Genomic DNA, 22,967 nt, shown 5'->3' on the forward strand with positions numbered 1-22,967 from the left:
GATCATCATCATCATCGTCATTATTATTAGATACTATGCTTCTCTATTCTTCTTTCCTAAGCTGGAGTAACCATCATTGCATTGTAAAAAAAAGATAGTTTGGTTTGTTTTAAAAATCATTAAATTTGCCAGTATTATGCAGTATTTTCAATATTTAAATGCACATATAATATAGAATGAAAGATATGTACATTTAAAATTTTTTAGCAAAGCAAATTTTGCTCATATATATATATTCTGTAGCAAAAAAATAAATCAGTTGATAACAAGGAAAAATATACTATCTAAAATCTATTTAGTGTACCAGGAAATAAAAATTATTCCATGTGAAATTGTAGTAAGTCATGTAGTAAGTCATGACTCATGAATGAAATCATGAGCACAGATAAAAGGGCATATTTTACAAAACAGGCTTTTGGAAAATTAGTAGTTGTCTGTTTGTCATGGTGGACCCTAGGGTAACATAGATTTTTAAATGTTCTCTATGCTACAATTTCTGTAAATATGTTTTCTGTTCCTTGAAAAACACTGGACACCAAAACAACTAACTTCAGAGCCAGGAGCCATGAGGAATAAGGCAAACAAATCTAAGGATCCATCTATAGGAACCCAGATCAATATATCCTACTTTATAATGAACCTCACACACTTCTCCTTACTAAATCAAAAGGCAGAGCATAGTTTATGTTACCCTAGGGTAATTGTGTTTTATCTCAGGATTATACTTCTTACCAAAGATGAATAATTTTATTATTATTTATGGACAAGAATATTCTCTGAAAGCCCCATTTGGTTAATATTTTCTCCCTCATTATTAGAAACTACTCTTTATGTCTTTAACTTAAATCATATAAATGTAGAGATAAAACTATGAATCTTACATATTTTGTAGGAGGTCATCATATTTATGTATATTATTATATATTTCTATATTATTCTACACTGTATATATTATCATTATTATACATATATGCATGCAAATACCATTGGCATATTTTTAATTCAGGGCAGTTCCATAAAGAAGTCACAAGGAATCTATGGAATTAAGATTGTTTAGGTTCAAATAATTCATAACAATGTGTCCTACAGCAGAGAGTCATTAATAATTTCTGCATACATGATATATTTAATTTATCTCACTGGGTGGAGTATACAAAAAAAGACTACAAAAGATACAAATTTATCTCACTGGGTGGAGTATACAAAAAAAGACTACAAAAGATACAAATTTTTGAGTTTTTTTTAATTAATCAGTTATCTCCAAAGTGCTCAGAAACTAACAACGAAATAGTATTAGAAAAATCATCCCCTTTACTAGTTATTAAGATATCCCATAGAATCAAAGGAAAGTAATCAAACCTAGATTAAAATGTGTCAGTAGACCATAGTTTAGCCTTCAAATGTGAAAGAATCATATGAGAAAAATCATGGTTTATTCTTCCAAAGAGCCAGATATGGCTATTCTTCTTATTCATGTCGTAACATGAAAAAAGGCAAAATGTATTTTGCGAGATACTCATTATATTTAGGTATTTTAGAGTAGTACCTAATATATCATAATGAGTCTAGATGCAGAAATGTATTCCATTATCTGTGTGTATTACTATTGAATACAGCGCAAGCTGCGGTGAATCAGCCACCATTATTACCCAACCATGTACTTCTAAATACTAGGAAAATATCCTGTCAGACATCCCCTTAATTCAGCAATCTAACCTTTAAAAAAACAAAGCAAAAAAAAATTTATAATCTCTCTCTGATACCATCTGCATGAGCTAATAATGAGAAAATAAAAGAGATGGGATGTGTGCCAATGAAGTTTTGTAAACAAGTTGTTGCTTTTGTAGTTAATAAGTGATGTTGCCCATTTTCCCATATACAGGTCTGTGGATCAACACACAGATGACTGTAAAATGAGAATATGCAGCAAAAACACGGTACCCCTCCAAGAAGGCATGGAATGATAGGAACCTTATGCATTTTATAGCCTCTCCATGGTGTGTATAATTTCACCAGGAAATACAAGATCAACATTCAAAGAACATTGCTCGAATATTTCACAGACTTATGCCGACATTAAGAGTCTGTCCTGAAGAGTCTTAAACCGCTTGGACAGGTAGTCAGCGGCTGTTTACTTCTTTATAGTGAATTCATAAACACCATGAATATCCACTTGAGACCTAAAATGCACAAAGTTGAAGCAGGTGAGTAACCAACCTTGGCGAAATATCGCATCCTTGCTGCATAAAGGCACCCAAGGAAAACCAGAGACTATTAAAAATCCCAAATTCATTAGTTGATTCACTACTTTGTGTTTCTCTTCCATCTTCAAACTCCTCAGTGTGCCACTCGTAGGGGCTAAATCTGCTGACCAGGAATAAAACTACACTGACCCCAATGTAGGCAAAAACAATGCACATCCAGATCTCATATGCTAAAGGATCAAGAAATGAAAACACTCCTGGTTTGGACTTCTGAGGCTTCTTGATCATGATAGATATCCCGAGGCTCATAAAGGGCTTTGAGAAGTCAATCACCTCTTCTCTCACAAGGGTAATAGTTAATGGAGCAATTGCAATGTCAGCTTTCTGTAAGGAAAACAAATGAAAGTAATAGTACCCAGAGTCATGGACTGAAAGGAATCATGGTTACATTAGTGGATCCAAAGGGAAGAAAAGGAAATCAGGGAATGTCAATAATTATTTCCTTGGCAGAGTCCCAGTAAAAAATAAACAAAAAAGCAATTTGTTACCTAAATATTCCTCCTTTTTATAAATACACAGTATACCCATCTGACTCGACTATGATAATTACATCTCTACACTGAATCTATGCCTTTGGTGTCTTTGAACAATGTATATGGTTCATATGCTTCAAGACAAATCAAATATCTGTCTCATTTAGTGTGCATGTGTGCTTCTGAGGTTAGCATTAATTTTCAGATGTTCACAAGGCAAAAAGATAGTATTCTTCAGTAATGTGGGAAACTAACAACTTCAGATAGAGGTACTTTGCAGGAAAGCGGGGAATTCTGTCAACAAGAGTTCAAACTGAATGACTTTATTTGGGAGAAGAGCTATACTTACCCCGTATACAAGTTCTCCAACCATCCCATTCCAAATTTTCGTGTCAGCATCCCTGGCCCCATACTTGCCATCCCCAACAATTGTCAACTTGTACTTGAACCCACAATGTTTGGCGATTTCTGCAGCCAAGTCAACACAGTAGCCCTCATAGCGCTCATTGCCTTCAAGCATTTCGTGATTTTTCTTCATCATAACATATGGAGATTCCTATATGGAAAGACAGTTCTTTCATTGATTTAAAAAAAATAGTTGTGTTAACTACTTTTACTGATTCAAGTCTTCTGGTTTAATTATTACCTGGTAGCCAGAAAAACTGTAGAATATGAATGGTGAAAAATATCAGCAGAAAAATATTGAGCATAATACCTTTGAGAAAAAAGGTCCTCAAATGCCTAACATTATATTTAATTAATATGACTTGTATCTAGCCATAACAAAGTAAACAAGAAACTCAAAAGCACAAACTGTTGACATGCCCCCTTGTCATGTTTGTAAACTCCTAGAGTATAGATAGGAATAATGTTGCTCAACATCTGTTTTATTCAACTTTAGATCCACCACACTCTTATTCTAGGTTAGGGTCATGCTGACTTCAAGAACCAGCATTCACCCAAAACCCTGTGTGTTGCTGCCTCAAAAATAAGGTTCATGTGGAAATCATATTGATAGTCATTGCCATAGTGACGTACTGATGCTACCCTCTCAGATTTCATGTCTCACTTCATCTATAAGATAGAATATCCTAGAATAAAATTGCAAGGATGGAAAGTAGCTTCCCCCTGTAAACACAAGAAAAATGAAGTATGAAAATGATTCAACATAGCCCAAATTCTCTACTGGAAAGTGTCATCAAGCATATTTGAGAGTTCAGTGAAATAGTCCCCCTTGATGGCATGATTACCAAAAGCCCTCACATGTCAGAGCTTACACTTTTTAAGGTATTTCCAAATGACAATGTTTCTATTCAAATTTCTTATTAGCTGTTTTTTTTTCAGCTGTATTTACACCTATATTTTTTCTTCTCAATATCGTTAGAATAATGAATCCCACAATTTTACTATACCACTGCTCAGCAAAATAAAATACAATTGTTTTGTTGCAAAATCATGTACTATTAGTGAAGCCCTTTTCCCCCATCTCTATTTCACCAATGGCTTGTCACGATGATCTGCATCTACCTCCATCTCTCCAGAGCCTAGATGATCAAGATTCAGTTCAATGTGATCTCATTCCCTCAGAACTGGCTGTGTCTCAATGACTGTGTTGACATTGGTGGTTAAAAAGAAGAGAAATTATCTTTAAGCAGTTCATCTTATAAGGAAAGAGACTTGCCAACATTATTAATAACATTATTAATAAATGTGAAGATAGAAGGTACCCAGAATTACATGGGAATTGAAAGGTAAAGCACAGGAAGAAACAAAGGGAACCCTCTCCCAGACCTTCCCCAGCTGCTCACACTTGTGACGCACCAGTGTATGAATTTTCTGTCAAGCTAAATTTCAGTATTGAAGAGGATAACAAATATTTTGAATGTTTTAGCTAATACTTGTGTGGTCTCTTGGACAGAGTAAGTATGTTATGCATGATTAAAACAGTGCCAAAGAAGCATTCCATTAGTTATTATCCTAAAACACTAGCAGCAATTCTAGTTGGCAGATATTTTTCATAAGAAGAACTGCAGTAGCACTGGTAGCTAATTACCAAAATTGTAGTGACAACAACAGTCTTATTCTCAAGCCCAGAGGTATCATTTCCAGAAGGGAGCTCGGTAAGGGTAACAACCATTTTGTCCACTTCACTCCAGTATCCGATCTGAAAAAGGTTACAGAAGATAGGCACATGGATAAATGATCTTTCCATTAGCCACACAATGAATTATTTCAAACTCATGTATGAATCAAAATTATATCTACATTAACAAAGCTGTGTCTTTTATTTTTGTGACTCTAATACAAATAGAGATTATAAAAACAATGAAACAAAAGCAATTCTTAAAAATGGCTTGTCTTTTCACGTTCACTTCTCATCCTTTCCAGGGTAATTTGTTTTGGAGTGATCATACGGAAATAGAAATAAAATCCAAGCAATGGACTTTTATCCAAAACAGTTAAGAGAAAGGTACTGAATTAAAATATTAATGCATATTTGCACCAGCTATGTTTTGTCTTCTAAACCATAAACTGTCAGCGATGGTTTCTTTTTCTTCTCATTAAATCTCTTACACCTTGATCAAAAAACAAAAAAAAAAAAAATTAAAAAAATAAAAACCGTTCTTCTATTCACAGTCATTTGAAGATTACTTTTCAGTATTACTTACCAGAAATGAATAGATTAGGTTTAGGGAAAAAAATTAAAAATTATCTGTCTCTGGAAATAGATAAACTCTACCTATGTGAATATCCATTTCCAGAACTCTCCGGAAGAAGAGGTGACGGGTTAGCAAACTCACCTCCTCGCAGAGAGAAAACTGCCTTTAGATCACTAATGATTTACCTTCCGGGGCCCATTGGTTTTGAGTTCCATAATGTTAATTGTATAGTTTATTCTTTTTCCATTTTGGTCAAACTTTATATTTCCCGAGAGACCTTCAACCTGAACCTAATGAGGAAATGGGAAAGGAGCACAGTTATCAATTTACTGCAACCGAAGATACAAACTGTACAGATTACTCTCACTGGACTCAAGTTAAGAAAACTATAAGATTACTTTTCACCCTTCAACATACCTCTGTGCAGTTAGGAGATAATATTCACTTTACATTAAACATAGCCAGGAGACTAACGTAGCAGGAAAAAGTAGTGTCCACTGTTAAGTCACACTCACAATCATTTTGAGTGACTGACCTGTTTGAGGGCCCTTTCTATTTCTACGCCTTGTCCCCAGGGGACTGCTGGGTTTGCCAGGCAATCTCCTGCATTCCCCCTTCGAGAGATTTCAATTCTCTGCTTCCGAAGGTTGCGGAAAGCCTCAGTCATCACTTGAACAGCATCATAGGTTAGAGCAGAAGTGTACTGAAAAATATCACACACATATCATAAGAATATCATAAGAATAGGAAAAATTTCAGAGGGTCACTGCACACTGGCCTTCTGGGTTGCAGCTGGCCACCATACAACACCATATCACAGCCCAAGACTTTAGACACCATCCTTCAGCTAGAAGTCTAAGAATCTGAGGGGTAGCATAAAATACCAGGACTGTGGAGTATGCTTTTGGCTGGAAGCACTGCCTCTTACATTAGCATTTCAGCTATTTGGGGTGAGATCTTTTATAATAATAGCACTTTTCTTTTAAAACCAATTCCCTAGTCAGGGAATCCCTTTATGGTCTGATTTGGGAAATTATCAAATTTACAAACAAATATGCCTCTACTTATGCGGGATTCATTTGGCAATAGGGAAAGAATATTGATGAGTTTAAGTCTCTAAGTCTACCTCAGTGATGTTCACATAGATCTACAACAGTCCTGAAATATCCATTTTTAAGATTCCCCTATGTGGTTATGGTAATCGAAAAGAAGAACCAACAAATTTTACAATTTCTATGCCCCCTTCATGGTTCAACAGTCTATGATAAAATAACAGTGGGTCCAAACTTACGGTATTCAGATCCCAATGGGACAATAGGATTATTGCAGGAGGCTGGGGGCCAAGCATTAAAAAAAGAGCTTATCTGAGGGCACCAAGCGCTGTCAGTGGCTGGATAGGTATTATTACATACATGGATATATACCGCCATCTATCAAATGTATCACGCTGCTATTGTTAATGACAAATCACATTTTAACATAATAGCTTTAATGAACACTTAGGAAATTTGTTACTGAGTATTTTTCAATCTGTGAGTAATGAAAGTACAGTGAAGCTGTGTAAAAAATGCAAGGTCGTACTAATTTTGAGACACCCTAAAATTTTGACCACAAATCCAAAACGAGCACTTACTATTTCCAAATCCTCCTCCTCCTTTCTTTAGTAACTTAGTTCTTCCACTCTCAAAAATGATTATTTTATACCTCCTCTTTTCTTCTCATAATACCTACAGCTCTGCACACTTCTCTTTCTCTGAATTCCTGCTGATTATTTTGCCTATACATCACCGAAAAAAATAGAAGCCTTCAGACAGAAACCTTTTACCTTTCAACCACAAAACTGCCACGATCACATTCTCTCTATTTCCCTCCTGAGCTGACAGCACTCGAGATGGCCATGCTTCTTCATAAGGACAGACGCTCCAACAGCACACAGATACAGTCCCTCTGATCTTTCTAAGGACATTTCATCTACAATTACAACCTCAATATCCTGCATCAGCCTTTTCTCTCTCTCTACTGGATCATCTTTATTAGCACTTCAAATGCTTTGGTATCTCCTACCATAAATAAAGAGATAGATGACGATAAATGATAGATACAGGTGACAGATGGGTAGGTAGGTAGATAGATGAGAGAGATAAAAGAAAGATCAATCAGTAGATAGATAAATAGATAGATATAGATAGATAGATGATAGCTACAGTAACTGCTTCTTAGGTGTATATCTCCTTCCAATACTAACCCTTGCTTTTTTTTCTGTTTCCTTCGTTAAAAAATTTAAGAGGAATTTTCTAAACTTGCCATTCCACATCAACCCTCTTCTCTCTCTCTTGAGGTGGTCTCGCTCAGTTCATGGCTTTAAATTACATGTATGTGCTCAAACATTACTTCCTAAATGATGCCCTTCCTGCCCAGCATGGACTCAACCACTCCTCTTCATATGACCTTATGTATTTCTTCATAGTTGCTACTAGTATCTGAATATCTTGTTCATGAATTCTTTATTTCTCTATTTCATCTCTCTTCCCTACTGGAATATTTACTCTAGGGAAGTGGAAAACTCATCTTACACCACGGGATTCTCAGAGACCAGAACAGGGCCAGATACATTAAAAAGACCTAGGAAGGAAGGAAAGAATGTAGGTGGGGAAATCAGAGATCTTGATACTGGACACTCTCTTTACAGGATTCATGTTCTCTTCCAGTCTAGTGAAAAGGTTATAAGCAGATAATCACAATATGTCTATCATAGTGTTATAAATCAACCTGATGGTAGATAAATGTCAGATTTGTCCTCTTAATATGAGAGATATTACAATAAGGCATATGAAAAGTAGTTCATGTTGTATGAATCATCCTCTCCATGTATCCAGAAATTTCTTAAGCCTCCATTTTTCTAATACCAAAATGGCAGTGTGAGGTTATTGTTCATTTAATCTTTGTATGTATTAGTTTAATTGAATCTCTTTCTTTTGACCATATGAATGAGTCAAATTTGATGGGAAAGTTGGCAAGAAGAAGAAAAAGAGAAAATAATTTTGAGGCATGAGCCCTGTGACTGAGTGTAGTAAACTGTAAAAAGATATTCATATTTACCTCTAAGTTTTCTTCCTTATTTCTTCTCTTGTGATACCACCTAAACAATGTCATTACAGGCCTATATAGGATTCCTCTACATATTTAGATTATCTCCCGGATGGATGCACTTGAGGTTCCCACAAATATCTTAACTAGACAGATCTAAGTAAAACACATCACCATTTTTTCCAAAAAATCTCAACCTTTTTCTCCAAACTATATCTGAGAAATTAACAAAATATAGTATGTGGCAGATCCATCCATATTTAGAAACAACCCACATTTCTGACTATAAAGAATCCTTAAAACCTGTACTTTCTGCCTTAAGAAAGTATAATGCAGCCATTAAAAAGTGATGCTAATAAAGGTTATATAACAATATGAATAATGTCAATTATAAAATTAGTGAAAACATTATTACAACTAAATTTAAAAAATACCTTTTTCATTGATTAATGAGAATGGTAAAAAAATGGTAATATCTCTTCACAAATAAGGGAAAGAAAAATAAACAAAATGGTTATGATAATAGAGAGGAAGCAAACATGATTATATTTCTTTTCTAAGTATTCTAGAATATTCATGTATTGTTTTCTTAAGAAAAAGACATTGTTTTTAATCCTATTTACTTAGGAAAATATCTGGAGAAATAAGATTACATATTAGATTTATCCACCTTACATAGATGCTTATTTCTATTCTCCTAGAGAAAAAATTGGTTAATTTGCTTTCCTATACAGTAATTAGTTCATTGCCAGTGTAATTTTTAAAATAAAGTCTAGGTTACTGAATAGGAAATAGAGCCTAAATTAAATAAATTGGATATTAAAAAAAGAAGTATTGCAATGCACATTTAAAAAGTTACGATAATAGTGAAAAGCCAAAACCTTCATTGGGTCAGCCTGCTCACATTACTATGAGAAATCTATCAAGCCATCTGCTAAATGTTTTAGAGGTCTATAAATGTTGGCAAACTACATTAAAAAATAAGATTAGGTTGAATGAACTAAAAGCACTGAGGTTCATGCGGCATGTTAACAATTATGATTCGGAGCATGAGCATGCTAAGAAGAAAAATCCTTTCAACCTTTTTCAAATGCTCAAATTTAATCAAGTTTCCAGCCCATTATTGTTTTAAATTAAAAGTCACAATCATAAAAACACAATTCTGGATGGAGAGAAAATAAACAGACACTATATCCAGAGTTCCTCTTTGTTTATGTTCTACATATGTGGCTCATTTATTTTTCCTAAACAAATATATTCACATTTTTGATTGGAGAGTTAGATATTTCAGTTCTACCATTCCCTAAACTAGATGTAAATTAACTTGAAGGGAACATGATGGCAATGTAACTATCTCCTTCTTTGAAAACAAATGTATCATCTCTGTCCTGGTGTTTATGTTCTGTGAAATCCCTCAGCTGAGTTGGAAATTTATAATTCAGTGGGGGACCATTGTGTTTTGCAGTGCTATATCACAATCGCATCCTATCCACACTTTAAGAAGAAATCTGGGAAAACGTTTTTATGGTCCATTTTCCAAATGTACTTTTTATTCCATTTTAAATGTATGTTTATTGAGACCTATTTTTCCAGTACAAAATGAAATATGCATTTTAAACATGTTTGTTATGCCCAATAGTCATCAGACATTATTCAATAATACATTACTATAATCACTAAAACCAGAAATCAGTATTCTGACAGCCAACAAAAACAAGGAATAGAGAAGTTCTATGTACACTTAGGATCTAATGAACATACAAAAAGGATAAATAGACTATAACATAACATTTTATGGATCATTATTATGATAGCATCTATGCTTAAACATGGGTCATCTGCACTGTGCTAAAATAAAAGATATTCAAAGAAAAAGTACTAGACTTTACATGTTATAAAAGTGCTAAAAAGTTACTATGAATAGCCACTTTCAAACTCTCCTTGACACTTGAAATTGAAATATATATGGTTTATAAAGTATTGAATGTATCACAGAAGGCAGGGCCCAAGCCCTGATTTTATCATTTACTGCTCAATTGCCTTGGGTAAGATAAAGTGTTTTTTATCAATGAAAATAAAGTGTTTCTTATCAACAAAATAAGTAAAACAATGCTTCTCCTATGTCATAGTAGTATTGGAAAAGCTGGTGAGGAAAAAATAATTCATGTCGACTAACCTGAGCAGGGTGGTTTCCTCATGAGCCCTTTTTAAAAAATTCTATGCAACAAATACTTTTACTCCGGTTTTATAGATGAAGATTCTAAGTTAACAGATTATATTTTGCCCAGGGTTAGAAAAAAATTAAGGTGGAGTTTGAGTCCAGATCTCTGTGTTTCTGTGACAATGATGGTGACCAACCATTTTGGTTTGTCAGGTTAATGAATGTTATCCCTGTCTTACACAGCAAATCTGCAGTCCCAGGAAACTCCTCAGTGTCGCACACAGGGACAGCAGATGCCCTTGTTTGGCAAACACCACATCAAATGAGTACAGTTAGAGGAAATGAGAAGCCAGGTGACGTATAAAGTATGCCCCAAAATGCAAGTTATTAAACAGCATGTTTGCTTTCTTTTTTCCTTTTATTACTATCTAACCTGGTATATAAAACTAGTTTGTTTTGCTGTTTTGGAAACCACTATCCTAATCCACAAGAATCTGTGAGGCAATAAATTCAGAAACTTATTCTCACATTGCCATATTAAAGGCTGTAAGAAATCCTGTAGTGACAATTCCAGTTTAGCTTTGTCTGAAGAACATCCATTGTCCAAACAAATTACCATTTTAAAAATTTCCTTAATACCAATTACTTTTAATAAAAATAATGCTCTGTGTAACAACCTTGGTCTGTTAAAGGCCTTATGGCCTGATAAATGGTATATACTCATTTTTTAAATTATATCACTTGGGGCGCCTGAGTGGCTCAGTCAGTTAAGCAACTGCCTTTGGCTCAGGTCATGATTCCAGAGTCCCAGGAACGAGTCCTGCATCAGGCTCCCAACTCCATCAGTGTCTGCTACTCCCCTGACCTTCTCCCCTCTCATGCTCTCTCTTGCTGTCTCTCTCTCTCCCTCTCAAGTAAATAAATAAAATCTTTTAAAAAATAAAAAAATAAAATTTTATCACTTATTTAAAATTCTTTTTTTAAAGATTTTACTTTTTTGTTTGACAGAGAGATCACAGGTAGGCAGAGGCAGGCAGAGAGAGAGGGGAAGCAGGCTCCCCACTGAGCAGAGAGCCTGATGCGGGACTCTATCCCAGGACCCTGAGATCATGACCTGAGCGGAAGGCAGAGGCCTAACCCACTGAGCCATCCAGGTGCCCCTGATTAAAGTTCTTATATGCTGAATGATATGTTCCTTAAGAATCTCACAATATAATTCTCAATTTCTTCATTTTATCAAGATATCAAAATGGTCAAAAATGATGAGTTCTAGGAAAAATGAGTAAACCTATAAGAAAAGCTTTAGAAAGTCTCCCTTTATTTTTCTTTCTTGATCCTGAGCAATGATTAAGATCAACTAGAGCCATTAAAAACAAAAAGAAAACAGTATTGGTAAACACATTATACATTTAAGTTCATTCGCTTGTCTTAATTTTAAATTTAATTGGAGTCCACCCTCTGGAAAAGAAGTATCTGTGATAAGGCTGTTTAGGGCTCATTGAATGTGTGCCCTTCGAAACTTCACCACACAAAGTCACAGGATTTTTTTTTTTTTTTCCAGAGAGAGAGAGAGAGAGAGAGAGAGAGCACAGGCAGGCAGGAAGAGCGGCAGCAGAGGCAGAGGGAGAAGCAGGCTCCCCGCCAAGCAAGGAGCCCAATGTGGAACACCGCCCAACCAACTGAGCCACCCAGGCGTCCCAAAGTCACAGGATCTTCACAGAAACTCAACATCGATGGAGCAACAGAAACTCTCATTCATTGCTAATGACAATGCAAAATGGTACAGCCACTTTGGGAGACAATTTGGCAGTTTCTTGAAAACTAAACATACTCTCACCATATGATCCAACAATTGTACTACTTGGTATTTACCCAAAGAAGTTGAAATCATACATCCACTCAAAAACCATTGTGCAGGGCTCCTGGGTGGCTCAGTGGGTTTACCGCTGCCTTCGGCTCAGGTCATGATCTCAGGGTGCTGGGATCAAGTCCCGCATCGGGCTCTCCGCTCAGCAGGGAGCCTACTTCCCTTCCTCTCTCTCTGCCTGCTTGTGATCTCTCTCTGTCAAATAAATAAATAAAATCTTTAAAAAAAAAAAAAAAACCATTGTGCATATATTTGAGGTAACTTTATTCATAGTGCTGAAACTTGGAAGCAACCAAGATGTGCTTCCTTTAGTAAGTGAACAATACATCCAGGTAATGGAATATGATGGGATATTATCAGGGCTTAAAAAGAGAAAGCTACCAAGCCATGAAAAGACATGAAGGAACCTTGTATGTATATTACTAAGTGAAAAAAAGCAAATCTAAAAAGACTACATACTGATGATTCTAACTATATGCATTCTGGAAAAGGCAAAACTATAGAGACAGTAAAGAAGATTCCGTGTTTGCTATGAGCAAGAGGAGAGATGAATAAGCAGAACAGAGATTTTTACAGTAGTGAAAATATTCACTACGAGACTGTAATGATGGGAGAATGTTATTGTACATTTGTCCCAAACTATAGGATGTACACTAAGAGTGAACCATATTGTAAAATATGGACTTTGGGTAATCATGATGTCAATGAAGATTCATCAGTTCTAACAAATGAATCACTCTGGTGAGTGAAGCAGATATTGGAGGAAGTTGTGCTTGGGGTGAGGGGCAGAGATATACAGAAACTCTTTTTTTGCTCAGTGTTGTGGTGAACCTTAAACTGCTCTAATAAACTTTAAATTGTAACTACAAAGTAAAAAAAAAAAAAAAAAATCAACATCTAGTAAGCACAGAGCTTCAAGGGTGAAAAAACCAGGTCTGTTGGAAAGAAATTAAATTTAACATTTTTATTATTCTTTTTGAGTAGTAAAAATAATTTTTAAGCCCCTGTGAAGAAATATTCTTCATGTAAAAGGAGTACATTAAAACAACATATTTAACCTGAATTATTCAGATGGGCTACTGACCCTGACTGAGTTTTGCTTAAGGACAAAGACTTTTACATTCTGAAACTTTGGGTTCATGTAAGCACTCAAAAGTTTCAGATAAAACTAATTAGATTCATCACGATGGAGAAAAGATACTCAAATCAAAACATTATCTGGTTTGATTCACCCGTCATTGCCAGGGAGAGACTTTCTTAGAGACAGATCTTTTATTTTGTTGGTTGCATAAATTTCTCCCAGACTTTCTCCACTTACTAAGAATCTTCTAACAAAGTGAAAGTTCCTCATCTTTTTTAATCCAGGGAAAATAAACAAATATGTCACAAGATATTTTAGGGTTTGATTTTGATATTTGGAGTTGAGACATGACTGCCTGCAAGTCATTATAATTTTTGAGAGACAGAAGAACCATGTGAGAAATCATAGATTCAGTAAAAATTAAAATTATTAGTGTATGTTTTATTAAGTGTCAAATTAGCACTTTACATAATCATGGCATTAGATGTTTGAGATAAATCTTATAAATTGCCTAACTTATTCCCTCTACAGATGAAGAAATGTGGAAATGGAATGAATCAGATATCCTGCAGTAGTATTACAGATAGTAGTATGCCTTTTTACTCTTAATGCTCTAACATACATTTAAATAGTACAATATATTTTTTTCAATTATTTTTAACAAAAATTTTACCAATATCATAATTTTACTTCATTTTTAAAATAATTTCTTTTATTTTTTTTAATATTTTACTTACTTATCTGAGAGAAAGAGAGAGTGCATGCTCAAGAGAGAGCACAAACAGTGGGAGAGGGGAGCAGCAGAGGGAGAGGGAGAAGCAGGCTTCCTGCTGAGCAGGGAGACCAACATGGGACTGGATCTCAGGATCCTGGGATCACGACCTGAGACCAAGGCAGACACTTAATCGACTGAGCTACCCAGGTGCCCCCAGTATCAAAATTTTAATTTACGGGCTTATTTCAACCATTTACATACTTTTCAAGCCATGTAATATAAGAAACAAAACACATCAAGCCTCTAGGCTATTGTGTGGCAAAATACTTTAATATTAGGAATAGGGAATGCCAATGTGTCAGCAGTGGTTTTGGTCAGTTAAAATGTTCAAGAAGCAGAATTAATTCTATTAAGCCACTAGGGTACTATATAATGCATGGCGCTAATTACTGAACTGAAAAAGATTATGCTATTTTCAGACAGGCCTAATAACTCTCTTAGGGCAGCAATTAAGAAAGTTTGAGTCTGTGCTTTAAGTCCTTTCCTGACTGAAATGAGATTCTGGTGGGAAAACCATTATTTAAAGGGCCACGAAAAGGTCAGTCATGGTCACGTATTATTGTTGAATGCCTTAACATCAGCAGAATACCACAGATGCAGAAGTTGAACCAAGGTTCAGATTGCTGATGTTACCAGGCTGAATGGATAGCTATCATCTTACAAGTTGTTGAAGACACGGAAACACTGAAAATCTATCTAAAAATAGAAATATTTGTAAATTATTTTTGAGAGAGTGCCAAATCATCTTTATTAACTGCCTCTTTCAAAACTTTTTTTTCTTTTTTTTAAGGAAAGTAAAATGGTCACTTTTTTTTTTTTTAAAGATTTTATTTGTTTATTTGACGGACAGAGATCACAAATAGAGAGGCAGGCAGAGAGAGAGGGGGAAGCAGGCTCCCCGCTGAGCAGAGAGCCCGATGCGGGACCCGATCCCAGGACCCTGGGATCACGACCTGAGCCGAAGGCAGCGGCTTAACCCACTGAGCCACCCAGGCGCCCCAAAATGGTCACTTTAATTGTCTATTTAAATCTAGGTGCCGTAATGGTTCTGGTCTGATGATGGTTAAGTAAAGTACCACTACTGTTATGCCAGGGCTGAAAAAAGGCAAAACAAATATTAGTGCAGAAATTTTAGCCAAAGTTCACAGAAATGATAATTACTTTTTTTCTTTCTCAGTGATTTATTTTCAAAGGGTTTCTTTATATTTTTCATTTCAACAAATACCTACTATGTGCCTACTGTGTTTAAAGCACTGTAGGACACTGGGGTCAGGAAGACACAAATGATGCAGACTGCCTTTCAGAGTCTTGTTTTTTTTTTTTTTTTTATTTTTTTTTTTTTTAAAGATTTTATTTATTTATTTGACAGAGAGAGATCACAAGCAGGCAGAGGCAGGCAGAGAGGAGGAAGCAGGCTCCCTGCTGAGCAGAGAGCCCGATGTGGGACTCGATCCCAGGACTCCGAGATCATGACCTGAGCCGAAGGCAGCGGCTTAACCCACTGAGCCACCCAGGCGTTCCCCAGAGTCTTGTTTTTAACCCACAAATATCTTTCAACTGAATTTATATCACTATATAATAAATGAATGGTTATGATTGCTGCAATAGTTTTTTCATTTACAAATAAAGAAATCTGAAAGACTCAGCAATTGTAACAAACCCATTCATTTCCCTCCTTCCTGGTGCCACCACCGCAGTTAAGACAACCAGTTACATTGGCTGCCTGGATTGTTCATGATATCGTCCTAAAAGCTCACCTGCCATCAGGGGCAAACCCTACAATCTATTGTCAGCAGACAGCGTTGCAGAAGAGGGTAACCAGTAATCTTCCTATATCAAAACTCTCCTCTGGTGGTTCCTTAATGCTCTCAGACTGGAACTTTGTCATTTCTCTGACACTTAGAACAGTGCCAGCTTGCAGAGTAAAAACTCAATAGATAGGCATTGAATGGATAAATGCATTGATAAATGAATAAATGAATGAACGTTGCCTGAAATTAGCAAGTTGGTGAACCAGATGTAAAATCTCTGTACCATGACTTTAGTGTAATTTTTTGTACAGAGTATAAGAATGAAGAAATTTAACATTATTAACATATTTCTTGGTTATTAAAATATGCAAAATATTGAAATGTTTATATTTTACTTGTATTTATTGAATAAGGATGATTTTAACTAAGAAACTATCAAAGATTTGTTAAATTCTGGAGAAGACTAAAAGTTTAAAACAATCATTTATTTAATATTCCCACAACTTGAAATAGTTTATATTATCTCCCAAGCCTAACCACAGGGAAAATTTCATGTATTGAATTGCATTTTTGCAGGTTTTTATGCTTATAAACTAAGTTTTTATTTTGGTGACAATAAAACATGACTTAAATTATAAGGCTATGTACCTGGTACAGTCAATGACCCAAAAGACAATATATAAAGAAATAATTTCATTAGGAAATATTCTTATTTTCCTTCCTTAAACAGATCATATATTGAAGATAATGCTATTTTTTTTATTAGAAAATACTGTATCATTCCCCCAAGTAGTTTTTCTTCTTTTTTTCTACCCATGGAGCAGAAAAAATCATGAAAGCCCTGTCCAGTGATTCCTATCTTTTACATCTGCTGACATTAGAAGAGACTTATCTCTTGGTAACTCCCACAAAATGTCCATCTCTCCCCAATCCATGTATTTTGAATTTTTACGGCAGAAAACAAAACAAAACAGAGAAACAAAACAAACAAACAAACAACAACAACAACAAAAAAAAAAAACAGAAGAAAAAGTACAGTTTCCTGACACTGTCATGCCCTTGTATCACTTTGAATCTGTGTACATTCTCTTTCTCCAACACCCACCTATAGTTTTTCTCCTGCTCAACCACGTGAAAAGCCCTGCTGAGACACCCACCCCTGGAGAGCCCTCCTTAACATCCTTTCCCCCATACTGTCCTAATCATATGTGGAGAGCTGGCATATTTTACATGCATCATTCTCTGTTTTGCTTATTTGCTTACTGACATGTTAATCTCCATTAGACTGGGGATTTTCAAAGATAAGAGTCTTTTTTGTTTTTGGGGGGGGTCTTGTTTTTGTTTTTACTTTTGTTTTTGTTTTTGTTTTTAAGTGCTACAGCGGGAAGGGAGTAAGCTCCCAGCAGAGTGAAATCTGGAGCTAGGTTTTGGTGGAATTGTTAACAGAATGCATTGCTAAAAATCTCTCAGGCCCCAAATTTGCCCTGCATTTTGATACATGACCCATGCACTTCAATAATGATATGACTTCCATGAGAAAATAGTCATCTCATTTTGCTCTCATCCTTCTCACAGTAGACAGCAGTGGTAGGAACACGGTGACTAATCGAGTATTCAAAAGGAGCACTTTAGTTCTATTTGGGGATGAATGCCACATGCAATCTTCATCAGAGAGCTTTAAAGGCACTATCTTGGAATGGATGGAAGCCTGCAATTCCACAGAATGAGAGCAGCAGGTGGAGACACCCTGAGCACAGGTGGAGACATGCCCTGACATCAATGAAAAGACTAGATGTCCGTTTGTCTTATCAGCTTTGCTACCTGAAGGTACCCCCACAAACCCACAGTACTCTTATAAACAGTGTACATGGGAATATCAGTGAATGTCACCAAACAAAGTAACCTAGTTTTGAGAAAAAAACAAACAAACAAACAACTCTGGGTTATTCTTTAACATTCTACGAGATGGTTTCTTGAATTTAACTTAAAATTAACAGGATCTATTCACATATCCGAAAATAGAGAATTCAATGCTTTCAATCCTTACCTAGGACCAGTCTCAGAGCCAGACACAAATTTAAAGCCAAAAATCCACATCTGTTTTTTCTTTTCATTAGGTGCAGAAAACAACCACAAAACCTCTGTCTGAAGTATAAACTGGGAGAGCAACTAAAATAACACTGTCCTGGCTGGTTCATACACATCTGCTTAATAATACACAAATAAACAAACGAAATCACTATGTATCTGAAATGCTTTGCAACTTTTGCTCTTATTTTTCATAAGTCTAGTTTCATAAAGAATGTGATCATCTCATTTCACAGACGCTATGATCCTCTCTTATCTCCGCTGTCAATAAGGCGATGAACAGAAGGAAGAAAACCTTCCTATCAACAGCAGAAGCATTTAATATTTAGTGGTACATATATGTAGGTAGGTGTACACATAATAAAATATGTTGAATAAACAAGTGAAGTCCAGACCCATTGAGAATAAAAGATGAGTGTGGTCATGTTCATATCAGAACAGTGCACTACATTTAGAATTCAAAGATTCCTCATTTGATTTCACAAAGCACTTATTGCTTTTTGTCCCTAAAACAAATAAAGATTTTCATCTTCTTCCTAGAGTGTCCCAGAGAACACACTACTTGCCAGCAGTTAGATACAGATAAAGATACAGATATATAGATCCAGATGTAGATGGACTTATTAGTAGAAAGAGAAGATACCTTAATTGTAGTCGTGTGTGCTCCAGGGTATTCTTTTTCTTCCAGTGTTGACCATCTTTCTATAAATTTGGATACCAGGGAATCATCATAGTCCACTATCTGAAATCCAGAGACGTTTGCACCTCCAAACTGAATTTTTAATAGGTCTCCATCAGTAAATCCCTAGACATAGAGCACATATGTCAGGCTCTCCATTAAGACTCAAAGAGAACTTAACATTTACCCAATAACTCCATACATTGTGGTTTTACAAATGTCAAAGAACACATGAGATATAAAAAAGCCTGGAGGAAATGTTTCGTGTATTTATCAACCAATATTCTGCACTAGTACCTACTGTCATCTTGGCATCACAGCGGATCCTTAATCAATGATTGTTTATTGGTTGTACTCACATAAAAGCTCTCCATTTTACTGAGAAATCTTCCGTGGATAAGTACAGCTTTTATTTATTCAATCTACAACAGAGCACTACCACATAGTTATAAATACTCAAGAACATAAAGCTAGTTCCCCAAGAGATATAACATAGTAAGCAAGTTATTCCTATTTTAATTGTTCATTCTCATAGGTGATAAAACATCTTTAAAATGAGAACGGAAGGTACTAAATGCCTAATCATCATTTGCAAACACTCAAACAATATCATATTAAGTACGAAGCTTAACTTTTTATAAAATACGTGAAAGTTTAAAAATCAATCACTTGTTATTATAATGAATTCAGTCATTAGTAAAACGTTCATGTGGTGCTGCCATTAATTTCAAATATTGCACTGTCATAAATTCTATCTTAATTTGAGAGGACATTATCTCAAGGACGAAGTCATGATTTTAATAAACCACAATTATAAGTATTTTTTACCTCATACATTTACTTCTCATTATTCTGCATAAGGATTGAAAATATCCCCGAATCTCAAATATGGGAGAATCTTTTCTTTGTTATTGATTTTAAAAACCTATTTTAGTACTATTTGTGTAAAGAAGCATAATTACTTCATTACTGGGTCAAATTTTTTTTTATTGAAATAATGCAAATAGTGCAAGAATATATATAACAAAAGTCACAGATTTTCTTCTCTGCCCCGTCCATGCTCCAGTTAAGCTGCTTCAAAACAAGCAATTTCAGTAATTTTTGTTTTTCATATATTTACCTCCATATTTCTGCACATATTTTCTCTATTTTTTCTTAGTTTATCAATTTTAGATATCTCTATTGAGTTTCTGCTTATGTGTGATGTGTATATAATTCATCCACATTTACCTGCTCACCCAGGTAAATTTTCATGTTCACAGTTATCATATTTATAATTCTGTTATTCAGAGCAGTCAAATAATGTGGTATGACTGTATTTTCCTTTTTTTTTTTTTTTTTCTTAAGAGAGAGAGAGCACTAGTCAGAGGGGAAAGGCAGAGAGAGAGAGAGAGAGAATCTTAGGTAGGATCCATGCTCAGCACAGAGATGGGGCTTAGTCTCACAACCCTGAGATCATGACCTGAGTGGACATCAAGAGTTGGGAGCTTAACTAACTGAGCCACCCAGGTGTCCCTGCATTTTCCTTCTTGAGTAGTATCTCACTCTAACGTTAATCATTGCTTCAGTTTTTTCACTACTATAGTTTTCTATGTACCTATTCTTATTTTTCTCTACTTACTCCATGAGAACTTTTCATGTTTATATGAGTAAATCTTTTTTTAAGTAATATCAAAAATATCAAATAATCTATTTCTCTCTTTTCTGAATATTGAATTTATAGGAGACCTGAATGCTGCAATTTGAATTGATGCCTCTCTCCATCTCTTCTGCAACTGTTACTCTGGAGTGTCCTTTCGCCATGTTGCTGACTTGTTCTCTCACTTCCTGGATCACTAATCTCTCATGTTTTACTCCCTTCTTCTTCCAGAGTGCTCAATAGTTTCTCAGACACATTGGAAGTAAATCCTTTGAGACACTGAATGTCTCAAGATATCTTCATTTTGCTCTGACACTTGATTACTCTCATAAGAAGACAGTGTTCCACTGACTTTTATTGTTCCTAGTGAAAAATACAATGTCATTATTTCTAATTATTTTTTGTATGTGACCTGCTTCATATTTCTCTCTGCCTTCTCCTCCTACCTGTCCGAAACTTTTAAGATCTTCTATTGATCTCTGAAATTTCATGATGACCTTTTCTTTGAAACATAAAAGAAGTCTCTTTTCTTTCATTGTTTTGTGTAGACAATGGGCATATTTGTGTCATCGAGTCCTGGGAATTTTTCTGAATGTTATTTGATAATTTCTTCCCCCTGCCTTCACTATCTGTCTTTCTAGAATGCTTATTATTATGACATTGTAACTATCTAAGATTGAACATCTAAGTTTTTCGCAGGTTCCCTGTACATACCACCTCATACTGTATTGTCATTTTGTTACATAATCTAGAAGATTTTTCTTAAACTTATCATCAAAGTCATATAATTTTACTTGTAGTAGAGAAAAAGTTAACTTTCCATAATTCTTTCTTATTCTCTGAGTTTTTCCTCTTTTTCATAACATACTTTCTCTCTTCTTTATGGAAAGTTAATTTTCTCCTATTACTCTGCAGATACTCTTTACAATTTTAAACATTTTTCTTGTGTGTTTTCTGCCTGCCCTGTTTCTGTTTATTCATTCATTTATTTGTTTTGTATTGCATCCTTCATGGCCCAGACTTTTCTCAAATACCTGATTCTCCTTGGCTATTTAACACTCAGACAATAAAAGATTTCTTGGAATTTCCATGTGCTTGGCGGAGGCTACCTGATGAAGTGCTTCACTGTATGGTAGTCAGGTCGGGGTGGACTGCAGTACTTTCTGTCCATATCTAGGTTGAAGAAATGAAAACTGCCTCCCTTTATGACTACTTCTTCATCACTTTATGTACAAATTATCCTTTTAAATGCTGTATCAGGAACTTAATCACAATCTGTGTTTTGGGAGCCTAATCAATCATTACCTGTTCCTGAGGAAATTCATCAATAGCTGTATATGAGGACTTTTTTTTTTTAATCACCACCTCATTTAACACTCATTAGACCCTAGACAGAGAAAGGAAGATGTCTCCAATCGAGAGTCTGGAAGATGAAAGCTTTTCAACTCTGAATGGCATTCTTCAATTTTAAATGTCAGTGAAAATTTCAAGTGCCCTCTAAATTCTCAGAAATTGCAACACTCCTCAGATACTTTGAACTTACTGACTCAATGAAAGTTCCATACGGTGAAGATGCCAAGTATTCAGGAATGGAAAAGCAGAATTTGAATTCAGATAAAATACAAGCCATGTTCCTCCCTAGAAGATGACAGCAACAGGCACATGTTTTCTATTTTCTATTTTTTTCCCCACTTTGGTCATCTGTACATTTCTTTCCATTTCATAGCATCAGATATCAACTCTCAAATTGATGAGCCACCTTCTGTCATTATTTCTCAATGTTCCAATATAATCTTCTCCATCTGGACATTTTTAAAGATCACGGCTTTCAATGTGGCTCTGTGTTGTTCATCAAATGGCACAATTCACACAGGGGACTGACTGTCCAGGCTGTTCCCTGCACAGAATGTGGTTCTGAAGAGAGTGAATACAGAGCTTCATTTATTTTAACCCCTGCTTCTCTGGTAGGGAGTCATTTAGGATCTGCAATATCATATCAATAGATAAATTCTAATGAGTTTTATAATAGCCATTTCACTGGCAAACATGGTTTTGGGATGGAAGTCTGCATACACAAATTATCTGAACAACCAACTTCTACTAATAACATGCAGATTTGAGATTTAATATTCTAAATCACTGGTGCCACCTTCTAGTGAAAACAGCATTTATTAGTTATAAAGTTTTTTCGCCCATCATTACTAGAAATAATGTCTTCTGATAGAACAATAAAATATTCCAGAAACTACCTACAGAAACAAATCTACAGGGGTGCCGGGGCTCAGTGGGTTGAGCGGCCAACTCTTGGTTCGGCTCAGGCCACGAACTCAGGGTCATGACATAAAGCCCCAAGTAAGGCTCCATGCTGCTGAGTGAGCATAGAGCCAGCTTGGGATTCTCTCTCTCCCTCTCTCTCTGCCCTTACCCTCCATCCCTCTTTCT

At 35.4% G+C, this 22,967-nt stretch overlaps 1 protein-coding gene across 7 annotated transcripts in view; it reads right to left on the reverse strand.

Moving 5' to 3' along the window:
* Positions 1 to 22,967, reverse strand: part of GRIA2 (glutamate ionotropic receptor AMPA type subunit 2) — a 157,576-nt gene that overhangs the window by 37,880 nt on the left and 96,729 nt on the right. For all 7 annotated transcript variants that reach the window (XM_059374622.1, XM_059374664.1, XM_059374613.1 and 4 more), the window contains exons 6-11: positions 18,851 to 19,012; positions 5,933 to 6,100; positions 5,583 to 5,687; positions 4,791 to 4,901; positions 3,087 to 3,293; positions 2,218 to 2,588 (exon numbers count right to left, since the gene is read on the reverse strand). In XM_059374622.1, the coding sequence (XP_059230605.1) occupies positions 2,218 to 2,588; positions 3,087 to 3,293; positions 4,791 to 4,901; positions 5,583 to 5,687; positions 5,933 to 6,100; positions 18,851 to 19,012 (1,124 nt within the window). The remainder of the gene's footprint in view (positions 1 to 2,217; positions 2,589 to 3,086; positions 3,294 to 4,790; positions 4,902 to 5,582; positions 5,688 to 5,932; positions 6,101 to 18,850; positions 19,013 to 22,967) is intronic.

The sequence above is a fragment of the Mustela nigripes genome, chromosome 1 (genome assembly GCF_022355385.1).
Source record: "Mustela nigripes isolate SB6536 chromosome 1, MUSNIG.SB6536, whole genome shotgun sequence".
Classification (NCBI taxonomy): domain Eukaryota; kingdom Metazoa; phylum Chordata; class Mammalia; order Carnivora; family Mustelidae; genus Mustela; species Mustela nigripes.